Source organism: Dipodomys ordii, unplaced genomic scaffold (genome assembly GCF_000151885.1).
Source record: "Dipodomys ordii isolate 6190 unplaced genomic scaffold, Dord_2.0 Scaffold209, whole genome shotgun sequence".
Classification (NCBI taxonomy): Eukaryota; Metazoa; Chordata; class Mammalia; order Rodentia; family Heteromyidae; genus Dipodomys; species Dipodomys ordii.
Window position 1 is genome coordinate 475,618 of NW_012267425.1, and position 17,453 is coordinate 493,070.

The 17,453-nt window shown below is 38.1% G+C and overlaps 1 protein-coding gene across 3 annotated transcripts in view; it reads left to right on the forward strand.

Annotated features, from left to right (window-relative positions):
• The window catches only part of F8 (coagulation factor VIII, procoagulant component), an 83,069-nt gene that overhangs the window by 34,870 nt on the left and 30,746 nt on the right, over window positions 1-17,453 (forward strand). For all 3 annotated transcript variants that reach the window (XM_013035393.1, XM_013035395.1, XM_013035394.1), the window contains exons 12-14: window positions 152-302; window positions 3,556-3,765; window positions 8,215-11,197. In XM_013035393.1, the coding sequence (XP_012890847.1) occupies window positions 152-302; window positions 3,556-3,765; window positions 8,215-11,197 (3,344 nt within the window). The remainder of the gene's footprint in view (window positions 1-151; window positions 303-3,555; window positions 3,766-8,214; window positions 11,198-17,453) is intronic.

Sequence of the window (17,453 nt, forward strand, 5' to 3'; positions counted from 1 at the left end):
GAGGTCTTTGAGCCCCTCTCCTGACATGACTCCCCAACAACTCAAGAGGAAATGCAATTTGAACCAGAGGATTAGTGTACTCCATCACAGAATTTCACTTCCTCACTCACAATATCATTTTGTTCTCTTTTTCAATATATGTAATTAACAGATGATGTCAGACAAGAGAAATGTCATCCTGTTTTCTGTATTTGATGAAAATCAAAGCTGGTACCTCACGGAGAATATGCAGCACTTCCTCTCCAACACAGCTGCAGTGCAGCCAAAGGATCCAGAGTTCCAGGCCTCAAACATAATGCACAGTGAGTAAAGTACCACTTACATACAATGGATGTTGTATAAAGGAAAATGGACACCACCAAAAAATACCAAGATAGTGAAGGAGATCAAGAATCATGCAAGTAATGTTTCTTTAAAACTTGTTACCTGCAAATGTATAATCAAGTGCACAAATGAGCTTATCATTCATATTTTTAAAATGTAGTTACATTTTTTTCTTTCAATATTTACTTGGCTGAATCCTCTTTCTTACCACCCATATTATAGCTTTCCAATTATTGCATGCCCAATTAATTCATTTAAAAGCATATTTTCTCCATGTTTATATAATACATATATCATGTTAGTCTTCTAAAGTATCAGAGACTTATGTTCTCACAGTTCTGGAAGCTGGAAGGTGCTGGCAGGCTTACTTTCTTCTTTGACTTGCAGAGGTTGTCTCTCTCTGTATCCTCACATGGTCTTCCCTATGTTCCTGGCTGTCTGCATTATAATCTCTTCTTATAAGGTTACTGCACATCCCACTGACCTTATTTTTAACTAATTGTATCTTTAAAGACTCATCTTCAAAAACAGTCACACTTTGAAGTCTTGGGAATTAGGATACAATGCAGTCTATCAAATACATTTGTAAATTGTTTATACATACAAGTCTGAATAGTTAAAAGCATGGTTATAATCTCACTACCCTACCAGGAAAGGCAAAATAAATGAAGTAGAAATTATGACCACTAGAGGGCCTATAAATCAAAGAATATTCTCTTGCAATGCTAGTGGATAGCTAGTATTTTCTCTTCCCTCTCGCCTCTCCCTTCCCCTCCTCGCCCCCCCCCATGTGTGTGTGTGTGTGTGTGTGTGTGTGTGTGTGTGTGTGCGTGCGTGTGTGTGTGTGTGTGTGTGTTTCTCTCTCTCCTAGGGCTTGAACTCAGGGCCTGAGCCTGTCCCTGCACTTTTTTTTTTCTCAAGGCTAGTGCTCTACCACTTCCAGCTCTTTAGGTGCTTAATTGGAGATGAATCTCACAAACCGTCCTGCCAGGGATAGCTTTAAACTGTGATTCTCAGATCTCAGCCTCCTAAGTATTAGTATTACAGGTGTGAGCCATCAGCACCTGGCTAGTATAGTCTTTTGGAAGACTGTACTCCACCCATTAAAACAAAAATGCATGCCTTTTGAAATTTTGAATCTGTTTAAGACAGAATAAACAAACTTCATCCCATTTATTCCCTAAATGAAACTAAAATCCTGAACAAAATGCATGCAAAGACTGTCCAAAAGCCCTAAAAAGTCATATTATTGGTTATACTCACCTGCCAGTATGTGACTTATTTAATTCTGTGCATCTTTTCTGAAAGTTTAGCCCTTTAGCTTCAAGTTGAGCTATGTATTTAGCTTAAATTTCTTTTTCTGTTGTTGGTGGTAGTTGTGGTGCTTGAACTCTGGGCCTAGGTGCTGTCCCTGAGCTCTTCAGCTCAAGGCAAGTGTTCTACCACTTGAGCCACAGCATCACTTCCAGTTTTCTGGTATTTAATTAGATATAAGAGTTTCACAGACTTTCCTGTCCGGGCTGGTTTTTGAACTGCGATCTTCAGATCTCAGCCTCCTGAGTAGCTAGGATTACAGGTGTGAGCCACCGGTTCTAGGTCTTAGCTTAAATTTCTACTAGTAGTGGCCTATTATCATTCAGACTCATAGTCCATTCCTCTAAAAGTTTTTAGGTTTTTAGTCCCTTCAGTTACATTTTCATTTTTAAGCCACTTCCAGCTTTTTGCTAGTTAATTAGAATTGAGTCTATTGGATTTGTCTACTCAGGCTGGCTTTAAACAGGGACCCACAGATCTAAGCTTCCTGAGTAGCTAAGATTACAGACCTAAGCCTGTCTTATTTTTTAATTATTTATTCAAAGCAATATACTCTCTGACCATTGATTACTGCACTTGAAAGAGTAGAAAAAAGTTTATAAAATGGGTGGAGGGATATCTGTATGAAAAAGAACCTCAGAAACAATATCCCTTAAAGCCAGTGTTACTTCTGCTTAGCTCTTTAATTTCCAGTGATTTAAAACTTAAGATGTTTTAAATTTATACTGAGAACATGTATATACTTTTTACCCAGGTTTATCAATTTTTAACATTTTGCTAAATCAGCTTTATCATTTTCTCTATATACATACTTTTTTATGCCAGTCCTGGGGTTTGAGCTCAAGGTCTGGGTGCTATCCCTGAGTTTTTTCGCTCACTTCCACTTCCTTCCTGCTTTCAGATGGTGAATTGGAGATGAGATGGTCATGGAGGGTGGGGGGGCTAATGCACTCAAAAATTCAGTGTATATTCTACAAAATTAAGAAAAGAGAGGGTTGGGTGGGATGGGTGAGATGTTGAAAGGGGTAACATTGATCAAAACAAATTGTATTCATAAACTGTTTTGTAGAATGGCAGCTCCTTTGTACAATTATTTGTATAATTTGTACAATTTGTACAATTGTTTTGAAAGAGTCTCATGGACTTTCCTGCTTTGGCTGGCTTCAAACCATAATCAGATCTCATCCTCCTCAGTAGCTAAGTTACAGGTTTGAGTCACTGGTACCTAGCCATATGTACTTTTACTACTTATTTTTCACTTGATACAAGTTGCAGATATCATGCCATTTTATTTCTTTATACTTCATTATATATTTCCTCTGAATATTTATTCTTACATAACCAGAGTGACATTATGAAATTCTAGATATTTCACACTGATACATTTCTGTAACTGCTAGCTGACATTCCAGTTGCACCAACCAACACCGTATTTTACGTATTTTATTTCCTCCTTCCATACAAGGATCTAGACAAACATCTAATGTTTTATTTCCTTGACTTTATAGCATCATTAGAGGTTAATAATGATCACCAGAGGTTAACACTAATTACTTGGCCAAGTTTCTGGTTTCTCTGTGTAAGTTTCTATTTCTTCCCTGCAAACAATAAACAGTTTGTAGGGAAATAGCTGAGATAATACAAATACTTGCTCCCTCATTAAACTGCCCCCTCACCCGATAAAGTATTCAAATCCATCTTTACATGATGGTCTATGACTCTCTTTGTTAGGACTGAGGGCCTAGCTTGTGAAGCAAGAGGTATAATGCTATCTTTGGTTGGATAGGGATAAGACTATCTCTTCCTAGGAGGTGATAGGCATAAAATATAACAAGTTCTAATTATATCATGACAATCATAATCCAAAGAATAAATCCAGGATACTGCTAAACCTCTTGTTCCCTATTGCATTTGCAGGCATAAATGGCTATGTTTTTGATAGCTTGCAGTTATCAGTTTGTTTGCATGAGGTGGCATACTGGTACATTCTGAGTGTTGGAGCACAGACTGACTTCTTATCTGTCTTCATCTCTGGATATACCTTCAAACATAAAATGGTCTATGAAGATACACTTACCCTATTCCCATTCTCAGGGGAAACTGTCTTCATGTCAATGGAAAATCCAGGTTAGTTATTTATTTTATCCTTTCACCAACTGTTATGATTGTTTCAATAGCCATTTATATACTTTTCACATTTTTAATGATTTTGCTGGTTTATGTTAAATTGTACATAGTAAAGGGTTTCATCCTATTTCCATATGTACATATGATGTGCTTTGGTCATATTAAATCCTCTAATGTACTCTACATCTACTTCATTTTTACTTCTAGTAGTCCCCTACTTACTTATATGACCTTGTTTTTGTCTCATTTTGTTTTCTCCTAGTTTCATGAGATACTTGTCTTTTGGGACTGGCTTATTTTACTTAATATGATGATATTCAGTTCTATCACTTTCCAGCAAATAATACAATTTCATTCTTCTTTATGGCTGAGTAAAAATTCCATTGTGCTTATATGTCATATTTTTAATCCATTCCTCAGGAATCAAGCTAGCAGGATTTCTTTCTTTGACAGGTGATTATATTGTCAGTATTATTTCTCTCCAGTCCATCAAGATCAAGGTTGTAGGGTTGTTTGTATTTCCTTCCCTCCATCACTTACAAAACAAACTTTACTGCAAAAGTGGCTAGAGTAGATAATTATTTGCTTGGGTCTATTTCTTGAGGCTTGTGTTGAAAGAAGTCCAGCAAAGTCACTGATAATAGCTTGTATACCTTGATCTCATTTTTGTAATAAATATTTTAAATCAAAGTTTGACACTACTAAAAAATATGCCCTCCTGGACTTTTCTGAAATATGCAAGCCATAGGTAGCCACTCTCTGGATCTTCTAATACCTTTTTGACATTGATTGCACTTACACTATTTTGTATTTTCTTAGCTTCAGGATTTTTATTAGTTTGATTGAATGTAGATATTGTGTTCTGTCTCTGGGATGATTTCTGAAATGAAAAGGAAAAGAAATGGCTCTGTGGCTCAAAGAAGTAGAGCACTAGCCTTGTGCGAAAGAGCCAAGGGACAGCACCCAGGCCCCAAGTTCAAGCCCCATGACTGGCCAGAAAGAAAGAAAGAAAGAAAGAAATGAACAGGAAAAAAGTGGAAAAAAGCTTTTGTCCACTATGTTAAAAACAGGTCATCTTTTGAAGTTTCATTAAAGACACTGCAGGTGACCAGCTACACCAGGAGCCGGTTCTATGGCTCTTGGCTAGATGCCTGCTTTTGTGAATAAATTTTTATCAGAATACACATACAGAAACTGGTCATCTTCAATTAAGTAATACTTCCTTATAATTCTTTCTTCCTTTTTTGTTGATCATGGGGCTTAAACTCAGGGCCTGGGTGCTGTCCCTGAGCTCTTTTGCTCAAAGCTAGCCATTTCTGGTTTTCTGGTGGTTAACTGGAAATAAGAGTCTCATGGACTTTCCTTCCTGGGCTGACTTTGAACTGCAATTCTTAGATCTCAGCCTCCTTAGTAGCTAGGATTACAGGCATGAGCCACCAGTGTCCAACTCTTCCATTTTTTTCTATTTCATCCAGATGAATTACCATTTCACCCTATATATACACTCTATGGTCTTAACTTGTGGAAACTGTGCCTTGTATTGATTTTAATATACTGACCTTTCTGCTCCCACTTTCCACTAGGATTTACAGTTCTCTTTTTGTTCTACACTATTTTTGTAGGTTAAATGTTACTATTTTCTCTTAAAGATCATATGAATATGACCTGATCAAGATTGTTAACATATAGAATAAATTACTGTGTTGGGTCAGTATAGAACAGGATTACAAATGAAATAAATGACTTAATTAGGGTTTGTGACACTTAAAATTCCATTGTTATACCCGAGACCAAACTAATTCCTACCATATACCGAAGAAAATAGCAAGTAGGTGAACAGAAGAGAAATGAACCACAATAAGCAAACAAGAAAGGACTGACCAAAGATAGCAGGGCTTTACTCTGACAGAGGCCTGGGATTTGGAAACGATAATTAAGAGACTTTAGTTACAAGTCAGGTGTGGGTGGCTCACAACTGTAATCCTATCTACTTAGGAGTCTGAGATCTGAGGACTGTGGTTCAAAGCCAGCCCAGGCAAGAAAGTCCTTGAGACTCTTATCTCTAACTCACCACCAGAAAACCGAAAGTGAAGCTATGGCTCAAAGTGGTAGAAAGCTAGCATTGAGCAAAAGAGCTCAGGGACAGTGCCCAGGCTCTGAGTTCAAGCCCCACAACCAAAAAAAAAAAAAAAAAGACTTTAGTTACATACACATTGGTTGAATTTTGTAATGAGATTATCTTCTTATATCAGTGGCCAAAATAAATTTAAAACATTATAATGGCTACTCAGGAGGCCAAGATCTGAGGATTGCAGTCCAAAGCTAGCCTGGGCAGGAAAGTCCGAAAAACACCAAAAAGCCAGAAGTGAAGTAGTGGCTCAAGTAGTGGATCACTAGCCTTGAGCACAAAAGTTCAGGGACAGCGCCCTGGCCCTGAGTTCAAGCCCCAGGATCAGACCAATGCGTGCGTGCGCGCACACACACTTTCACACACACACACACACACACCTCCAACAGTATAATTAATTCATAAATTTCAATATAAGAGCTTAAAAAGAAACAGATTATTTTATGAAAGAATCAATACAATAGATAACCAAATACAGTATAGAGACCAGTTTCCTGCCTCCATGATCTAACATAAATTTTGGGGTAATGTTATGGTCTGAATATGCTCCAGTCTTGGATTTTTTCTAGACCTGAGGCTTAGTTATCAACTTGGGACTTTTTTTCACCTCAGGCTAAGTTCCTGGTTCCTATCTCACATGTTTTACTGATTCTCCTTTATTTTGATCATGAAAATTCTGTAATTGCTTCCTGAGATTAACTGAATTAGTGGATGTTCTGTGTATTTAACATTAGAAAATGTTTTTATTCTCCTTTTCCACTTTATAAATAATTTGATGGCATGCAGAATGCAACATTCAGGATTGACTATAGAAACCTTTTTCCTGGACATGCCACCATCTCATATGGCTCTGTAGAATAGAGGCTTCTCTTGGAAGGGACATATGAAATTAAGATCTTGTCTGCAAAGACTATGCAAGATGGCAAAAATTTTAAAGTATTATCTAGGTAACTTATCCTTTATGCACTTTATGCACTACTTTACCGCCCAGAATTGCCTATTTTAATGTATTACATTCCTTCACTCAGCTAATCCTGCCTATGGTAGAAATTTAATATTGATAGTATTACCATGGTATTTTATATTAGATATGCCCTAGACCCAATTGCTGTGCTATTGTGCTTACGTATCCTGAAAACTGGTGTCAGTGGATGCTAATATGTGTAAGTCAGTTTTCCTTCCCTATAATGATGAATGCATAGCTATTTCCACTAGGAAAGCTATTTATGAAGAAAATAAGATACTAAAAACTCAAGATGGCATGGAACAGACTCTGGTTAGTGCCCTATGACAAACAGCACATGGTAGAATACATGTGGAGGAAGGATCACATCTCATACCAGAAAGTAGAAATAAATGGAAGGAACAGGCTCAGGCTTTTGTAATAACCCTCTCTTTTAAGAACTACCATGAGGTCATGAAAGAATTACCTTAATCCTTCCTAAGGGCATTCTCCCAAATGTCCTAAGGTTCCACCACCTCCTAATGCTACCCTAATTGAAATGAAGCTTTTAATCACATAGAATCTAGGGAGACAAATTACTTGAGAACCATAGCATGTATGTTATATGATTTCTGTACATTATATGATGGGATATACTATTAAGTCTTACTGAAGATTAGAAAACTGGAGTTCAAAGAAGTTAAGTGACTTCCTCAATGTCTGAACCATGGAAATCTGACTTTACAACTTGTTATATCAGATATATACAAACCTTCCTAAATTAAATCCTTGTCATCATCAAAGGACTTGTGTGACTATTGAGCTCTTCACTGTTGTATATTTATCCCAATATCTATTCATTTTTAATTACAGCTCTTGCTTGTTATGGTCACAAACTGGCAATGCACAAGAATATCAAGGCAAGCTGGGCACTGGTGGCCCACGCCTGTAATCCTAGCTATTCAGGAGGCTGAGATCTGAGGATTGTGGTTCAAAGCCAGCCTGGGCAGGAAAGTCTGTGAGACTCTTATCTCCATTTAGCCATCAGAAAACTGGAAGTAGTGCTATGGCTCAAGTGGTAGAGTGCTACCCTTGAGCTGAAGAGCTGAGGAACAGTGCCCAGGCCCAGAGTTCAAGCCCCATGAACGACAAAAAAAAAAAAGGAAGAAGAAGAAGAATAGCAAGGCAAAATTTAAAAAAAAAAAAAAACAAACCATAGTTGGATGGTTACATTTGTCAGAGCTTTAACACAAGACTTGAGCTATAATGGACTTTACTATTAGTTTCACATTTATCTAGGTATAGAAAAGAACCTCTAAAATAGATCTTACTTAGAACCTGAGTTATGAGTAACCAGTCTTATTCTTTTCATCTCCAGGTGTGTGGGTTCTGGGGTGCCACAACTCAGACTTTCGGAACAGAGGCATGACCGCCTTACTGAAGGTTTCTAGTTGTTACAGGAATATTGGTGATTATTATGAGGATATTTATGAAGATATTTCAGCATATTTGCTGAGTGAAAACAATGCTCTCGAACCCAGAAGCTTCTCCCAGAATTCAAGGCAACCTAGCACTAGGAAAAAGAAATTAAAAGCCACTACAATGCAAGAAAACAACATAGAGAAGATTGACCCACAATCTGGAGAAAGAATAGGGATGGTTAAAATACAAAATGTGTCCTCCAGTGATTTTTTGAGGCCCTTGGGACAGGGTCCTACTCCAACTGGATTATCCCTGTCAGATCTCCAAGAAACCATATATGAGACTATTCCTGATGATCATTTACCTGGTGCAATAGACAATAATGAAGGCCCATATGAAGTGGCAGATTTCTTGCCAGAACTCCATCACAGTGGAGGCATAGTATTTACTCCCAAGCCAAATATCCAATTAAGCTCAAATAAGAATGTGGAAACAGCTATGGAATCAGACTTTAAAAAACTTGATTTGAAAGTTTCTAGTTTACCAAAACACCTAGTAACTTCAACAATTCTATCAAGTAATTTAGCAGAAAGTCCTGAAAAGGCAGGTTCCTTAGGATCCCCAAATATATCAGTTCACATTAATAGTCAGTTAATCAGCAGTGTATTTGGCAAAAAGCCATCTCCATTTATTGACACTGGTATACTTGTGAGTTTGAGTGAAAAAAACAATGATTCCAAGTCATTAGAAGCAGCTTTAACAAATAGTCAAGAAAGTTCACTAGGGAAAAACGCATCATCAATTGTGATTGATAGGTTACACAAGGAAAAAAGGTCAACTGGACCCATGTTGTTGACCAAAGATAATGATTTATTCAAAGTTAATACCTCTTTGATAAAAACAAATAAAGCATCTACTCATTCAGTAACTGATAGAAAAGCTCACACTGATAGCCCAACATTAATTGAAAATATCACATCAGCCTGGCAAGATTCCATATTAAAAAGGAACACTAATTTTCAACAAGTGACATCTTCGATTCCTGTTGAAATGCTTGTAGATAAAAATACTACAGTTCTGTCAGTAAATCATGTATCAAATAAAACTACTACATCAAAAAATATGGAAATAGATAATCAAATAAAAGAGGGCCCTGTGTTGCCAAATGCAGATCTGGAATCAGCAAACTGGATAAAAAGTATGCATGGAAAGAACTCCCTGAATTCTGGACACATACCAACTCTAAAGCAATTGCTATCCTTAGGATCAGAAAAGTCTATAACAGAGCAGAAATTTCTGTCAGAGAAGAGAAAAGTGGTAGTAGAAGAAGATGAAATTACAAGAAACACAAGACCCAAAGAGATAATTTTTCCAAGCAATGACAGTGTATCACTAACGGCCTTGGTGAATATACAAGAAAAAGATACATATGACCAAGCAAAAACTTTACAGGAAGAGACAGAAAGGGATGATGCACCAACACAAGAGAATGTAGTTTTGTCTCAGGTGTATGCACTGACTGGCACTAAGAATGTCTTGAAGAACCTTTTCTTACTAAGCCCAAGGCAAAATTTAAGTTTAAATGTAAAGGCATATGCACCAATACTTCAAGATATAAGATCAAAAAGTGATTCAACAAATACAGCAGAGATTCACGTGGCCCATTTCTCAAAAAGAAGTGAGGAAGAGGAAACAAATATAGAAGGCTTGAGAAATCAAACCACACAGATGGAAGAGAATTATCTAAGCACAAGAATGTCTCCTAATATAAGCCAGAAGAACATTATTGCTCAGTATGGTAAACAGGCTCTAAAAAAACACAGATTCCCTCTACAAGAAACAGAGCTTGAAAAGGGATACATTGTAGATGGCACTTCAACCCCAAACATGAAATATTCAACCCAGGGCCTCCTTACACAGATAGAGTACAACAAGAATGGAGAAAAGGCCATTACTCAGTCTCCATTACCAGGTATTTTCATGAGCAATGGCACCACTCAGACTAGTAACTCTGCATTACCCATTGGAAATATATCAGCATTTCCATTAATCATATCTGTGGATCTGATGAGGATACCATCCCAAGAGAACTCTTCTCATTTTCTAGCTTCAGACTATACATTCAGGACAAAAAGCTCTAAGGCTCAAGAAGGCAGCAATTTCTTACAAAGAGCTAATAAAAATAACCTTTCTTTAGCTATCCTACCATTAGAGAGCATTGAAGATCAAGGAAAGGTTGACTCCCTGGGGACAAGTGGCACAAACTCATACAAAAAAATGAATAACACTGTTCTCTTGAAAAGAGTTTTGCCTGAAGCACCTGGCAAAGTTGAATTGATTCCTGAAGTCTCCATTCATCATACACCTACAGAAACTAATCATGGATCTCCCAGCCAGGTAGACCTCATGGAAGAGACCCTTCTTCAGAAAACCAAAAACTCTGAAAAGACTCCCTATGAGCTGCTGGATTCTCTTGCTTTGGATAACCAATATGTTACCCAGATACCAAATGAAGAATGGAAATCCAACGAGAACTCAACAAAAAACACATCCTTTAAGACAATGGACAATATTTTGTCCTTGAACCCATGTGAAATGAATTACCCATTAGCAGCAAATGAGGTAAAAAGTTCAACCCAAAGAGAAGGCACTTGGAAAAAACAAGAAAGAGATGGAAGACTGTGCTCTCAAAACCCAGTAGTCTTAAAACACCACCAAAAGGAAATAACCCATGCTACCCTTGAATCAGAGCAAGAAGAAACTGACTATGATGAAACCATCTCAACAGAAATAAAGAGAGGTGATTTTGACATTTATGGTGAAGATGAGAATCAGGGCCCCCGAAGCTTTCAGAAGAGAACCCGACATTATTTTATTGCAGCAGTGGAACGGCTTTGGGACTATGGGCTGAGTAGATCCCCTCATGTTCTAAGAAACAGGTATGAGTCTGTTGGTTATTCCCTTTTCCTGCTCTTGTGATCTCTGACTTAGCAAGTACTGAAATGGTAGAAATACAGCCTCATTTGTTATATTATGAGCTGCATGAGGAATCTTCTCATGAAAAAGCACTGAGGAAGGAAGGAGGAAGAAGTGAAATGTGTGGCAAAGATGTTGATGTAGGTAGGGTTCATTTCCAAGATATGGGGGATCCAGAGGGCAAAATAGCCTATTTGATTTCTAGAGGAGAAACAAAAAGGTTGAGCAGGGAAGAGAAAGCACACTAATATTTGGAAGGTTAGCATAAGAAGAGTCAAGAAGTATTAGGAGCAGCTACTATATCATAGATACATTTGTAACATTGGAATGGAGCTTACATTCTCCTGGGGAGTTCAAGATTATAATAAATTAAAATATAAGTAAAGGAATTTCAGTGGGACTATTCAGAAAATATCATAGAACAATATGGTACAGTAGCTGGTAGGTATCGCTTTCACGGTGGTGGGGAAAGAAATACTCTTTTAGGAGTTGAATCCTAAGTGATAATAAAATGCCAACTGATAAAGCTATGGAAAAAAATGTTCTCCTGGGTGCTGGTGGCTCCCTTGTGTAATCCTAGCTACTCACGACGCTGAGATCTGAGGATCCCAGTTCAAAGCAGCCTGGATTAACCACCAGAAAACCAGAAGTTTTGTGGTTCAAAGTGGTAGAGAGCTAGCCTTGAATGAAAGAGCTCAGGGACAGTGACCAGGCCCTGAATTCAAGGCCTGTGACCAACCCTCCCCAAAAAAGAATGTTCTCAAAAAGAGGGAATAGAAAATGTAAAGAACCTGGAAATGGGGCAAGTGTAGCATATTTGAAGGACAAAAAGGAACAAATATGACTGGAGGATGTGTGGTTGGGAAATGAAAAGGTGGAAGTGAGCAATAGTTTGAAATTATAGGTCCTTGAAGAAGGATAGAGCTCCCTTTAGATACTCATAACACTTTCCCACATTTTCTTCAACCCCTTATGTTGCCCATCAGCCACAGAATATTTCCCTCATCCACTGAATTTTATGTCCTCCTTGATTTCTATCTTACATTTTCTGCTTTTCCTTAAGTCTCCATGTTTTTCACCATCCTCACTCTGATACTGTGCAATTAATATCCAACATATTTACTGAAATTGAGGCCCACATACTCTAGTATGTGAAATGAATTACCCATTAGCAGCAAATGAGGTAAAAAGTTCACCCCAAAGAGAGGCACTTGGAAAAAGCAAGAAAGAGATGGAAGACTGTGCTCTCAGAACTCAATAGTCTTAAAACACCACCAAAAGGAAATAACCCATGCTACCCTTGAATCAGCCATTCCATTGCTGCAATAAATTAAAAAGCTGAAAGCTTCGGGGGCCCTGATTCTCATCTTCACCTCTCTTTATTGATACTCTGGTATCAAATGGATCATCTATATGCCTAAAGAAAGCCAACCAAACCAGTCGCTGGTGGCTCACGCCTGTAATCCTAGCTACTCAGGAGGCTGAGATCTGAGGATCAGTTCAAAGCCAGCCGGGGCAAGAAGGTCTGTGAAACTCTTATCTCCAATTAACCACCAGAAAATCAGAAGTGGCGCTGTGGCTCAGGTGGTAAAGCGCTCACCTTGAGCTGAAGAGCTGACAGTGCCCAGGCCCAGAGTTCAGGCCCCACAACTGACAAAAAAAGAAAGAAAGCCCACCACACCAATTTTATACTTGATTTCATTCCTTCTTCTCTCATGAAAAACATTGCTCCATTACTTCCACTTCTCTCCCACACATCATCAATTTTCCCTCTTTCAGATTCATTTCATAATAATCAATCATGTTATTATTAACATGAATTGTTAATAATTATTAACTGAATTGACTATTCCATCCATTCAGTTATTCAAACTTCCAACCTTGAAGTTAATCCTGATCCCTTTCTTCCAATTTTCACCCCTAATCCATCAGAGGATTATTGTGGCTATAATTTTTAAAGCAAACATAATTTGATTATGGACGGAATATTGGATAAGATGAAAATGTACTGAAATGGAAAGGTAATTATTGTGGGATAAAACCAGGCCATAAAATACTCTCTATAATGATGAAATATTATTAAAGTAATAAAATCAGAGGTCACTCCAGCAGGCTGACACCAGGTGGTAACTCATGATGATGACTCCAATTCCCTATCTTCCCAATGAACTTGCTATGCCTCCATCCCTCCCTGAGCTAACTTAGACAAATTATTGTATAACCTTAAAAAGAACAAAGAAGGATAGTCCTTGTTAAGCATGTGTAGCTCCATGTATGAATGAGCTTGCAGTCAATGTGAATGGAAAATTACAGAATGAAGCATTATCCTTGGAAATGAAAACTAATCTGAAGAAGGCAACTTCTTCCATCCCAATTCAACAGAGCACCTCCATATCAGGAGACTTAATAAGAAGAAATTCAGCTGCAGCAGGCACTTGGAGCAAAGCCATAGTGTGTTCTTTATTCCTGTAGAAGACATCTGGTTGGATTGCAATGCAATGTTGGGCAAGCTCTGGAGAGGGACTGGATGCAGAGAGGGTCCAGAACCATGGATAGCCAGTGAGGATATTGCAACACAGAAGAGTCCTGGGTGTCAACACAGTCAGGCCATCAAAACTGGGAAGTGGGTTTTTAAGAATGAACCATCAGGGCTGGGAATGTGGCTCAGAGGTAGAGTGCTGCCTAGCATGCATGAAGCCCTGAGTTCCATTCCTCAGTACCACATAAACAGAAAAAGCCAGAAGTGGCATTGTGGCTCAAGTGGTAGAGTGCTAGCCTTAAGCACAGAGAGGCTCAGGGACAGTTCCCAGGCCCTCAGTTCAAGCCCCAGAACTGGCAAAAAAAGAATGAACCATCAGTCTATCAGTCCATCAGTGTTTTCCTGAAGTACTAAGCTCCAAGTTGGAATCATCTTGCCTGTATTAAGGCCAAGGTTAGCAAAAAGAGGGAAATATACAGAATTGCCTTGTCTACAAGTTTGCTGCCAGAACACAGATTTCATGAAAACTACCCAATGCTAAATGTAAGCCAAAACCAGGAAAGGAAAAGATTCATATCAACATCTTTATCACCAGACATATGGATTCAGGCAGTCCACTACTACTGTGGTGTGATCAACAGAATCACCATAAAAATTGAGTCTGTTGAGATGGAAAAGTGATCCTTCAAATACTAGTGGGTCTTGCATAAACAAAGCTGGCATCACCTTGGATACTTCCCTGTGGAGATTTGAGACCACAAACTATCATGTGACTATCATTGATGCTCCAGAACACAGAGATTTTATCCATGCCCAGAGACTTTACTGATTCCCCCAAACATGATTATGGGAACATCTCAGACTTGCCTGTGCTGTCCTGATTGTTACTGCGGGTGCTGGTGAATTCAAAGCTAATATTTCCATCATGTCATTCTGGCTTACCCACTAGGTGTTAAACAATTAATTGTCTGTATTAACAAGATGGATTCCACTGAACAATCATACAGCTAGAAGAGATACGAAGAAATTATTAAAGAAGTCAATCCTAAATTAGGAAAATAGGCTACAGTTCCAAATAGTTAACATACTTTTGTTCAAGAGATGGAAAACCATCTTTGAAAATGGATATGTGAGTGAAACTGTGTTGCTTTTAGTTCTGCTTTATATCCTTCCAATAATTTGGCCAACTAACAAATGCTTGTAGCAGCACTTTCAGGGGATCTACACAACTGGTGACACAGACTCAGCAAGGTAGTCATCTTTGCCCACTTCAATATCACATGCTGAAATGAAACATGAACTTCTGAGTAAAGCTCTTCCTGGAGACAATGTGGGCTTCAATGTCAAGAATGTGACAGTCAAGGGTTAGAGGTGTAGCTCAGAGGTAAAGTGCTTGCTTAGCCTGCAAAAAGCCCTGGGTTCCATCCCTAGAACTGAAAACAAACAAACAAACAAAGAAATGAATGTGTTTGCTGAAGGTGTTCATTGTGGCAATATGGGAGGAGACAGCAAAAATAGAAGCAGTGTTTTTCATTTCTAAGGTAATTATCCATAACCATTCAGGTTCCGTCAGTATTGCTGTCTCTGTGCTGCATTAGCACATAGATAATATTGCTTAAAAGTTTGCTGGGCTGAAGAAGAATGTTATTCTCATAAGCAGCTGGAAAATGTCTCCTGTAATGGTTAGCCCTGTCAACTTCACTGCATTGAGAGTTACCTAGGAGATTCGTGAAGCACACTTCTAGGTGTGTTTGTTAGATCATTTCAGAGATGATCAGATCATGAGGGCTCTGGTTTAACAAAAGGCTTAGTCCACTGACAGATTAATAATTATATAGACTATTGGAGGTAATGGAACTGTGGAAATTGGGGCCTGTTTGGAGAAAATGGGTCATTAGGGGCTTGTCTTTCAGTGCTTTATCTTGCCCTGGTTCCTTCCTATTACCTCCTCTCTGCTTCTCAGCATCCATGAAGTAAACATCTTTGATCCACTCCACCCTTTCTGCCATGATGCTCTGCCTCTCCACAAGTTCACAGAATGCATTAGACTATAGAATGAAACCTTTGAAACCATGAGCCAAAATAATCTTTCCTCCACTTAAATTGTTCTCTTAGCCAGGCATGGCGGCTCATGCAGGAGACTCATTAGTTTGAAACCACCCTGGTCTCAAATCAATCAATCAATCATTAGTTTCTCCTATTTATTATAGCAGTGAAAAACCTAACACAGTCCTATTGTGACTTTTATAATTATGGTTTCTGTCAAATTTTTCCTTGAGATCTGTCCCTTGAGAGTGACCAATAGCCAAAGTATACTTTCTAGGAGACCACAAACTGAGGAAGAAGTTAGGTTTGTGTGATTTGGTCAGGGGAGAAATAATGAGCAAGTGAAACTAATATACAGAATAGAACAAAGTAATAATAAGCACCAAAAATAAATATATCAAAATCTTTGCATAGAATTTTCTGTGAATATCTATGGGAAATTAGAACCTTTAAAAATACCTAAATAGTATATACATATGTGGAAAATATCACAATAAACTTCCTTGTATAAGTAATATATGCTAATTACATGTACAAACATATTTGTGTGTGTGTGTGTGTGTGTGTGTGTGTGTGTGTGTGTATAGCCAGATTGACATTTGTATAACCAGATGTGATGTGGTGGTACATGTCTATAATCCTAGCTAATTAGGAGGCAGAGACAGAAAGAGCATGATTTAAGGCCAGAAGAGTCCAAAGTTAGAACCTATTTCAGAAACAAGCTGAGCATTGTGGCACATACTTGCAGTCCCAGCTACTCAGGAGGCAGAAGAAATAGGATTATAGTATAAGGCTAGCTAGGCAAAGCTACTGCAAGATCCTTTTTAAAAAATCTTTAAAAATTATAATAAAAAGGACTAGGTACATTACTCAAGTAGTGGAGCACTTATGTATCAAGGACAAGACCTTGAGTTCAATCCCAAGTACCAGAGAAATAATGCAAAGATATACTATCTACATGGATTGAAAAACATACTTAAAAAGAAAATTACTTCCCAAGTGATTTATGATTCAATATAGCCTGAATGAAAATCCCAACAAGTCTTTTCCTCTATAGATCTCAGCAAGCTTTCTCTAAAAATTAATACAAAAATTCAAAGAGCCAAGAAGAACAAGATGGGAGGAATTGCTTTAATTGCATAATTGGACTTATTTTAATTATAGTAATTACAAGTATGACAATTGGCACCAGGTGCTGGTGACTTGTCCAGTAATCATAACTACTCAGAAGGCTGAGACCTGAGGATCATAATTGGACGACAGCTGGGGCAGGAAAGTCTTTGAGATTCTTATCACCACTAAACTACCCAGAAAGCCAGAAGTAGCACTGTGGCTCAAGTGGCAGAGTGCTAGTCTTGAGCAAAAGCAGCTCAGCAACAGTGCCTAGGCCCTGAGTTCAAGCCCCAGGACCACCATAGACACAAAAAGTTATGACAATTGGTCTGAGAATCAACACATATGTAAATAAAACAAGAGAAAAACAGAAAATAGACACATATGTACACATGCACTTTATTTGTGGCAAAAGTATCACTGAATAGCAGTTTTCAGTAAAAAATTTTTGAAATCTTTGGTATCTATGAAAAAAACCACTGATATGGATAACTAGTTCACAACTCTCTCTACCTCTCTACCTCTCTCTCTCTCTCTCTCTCTCTCTCTCTCCATTGAAGACAGATAAAATCATAAATACT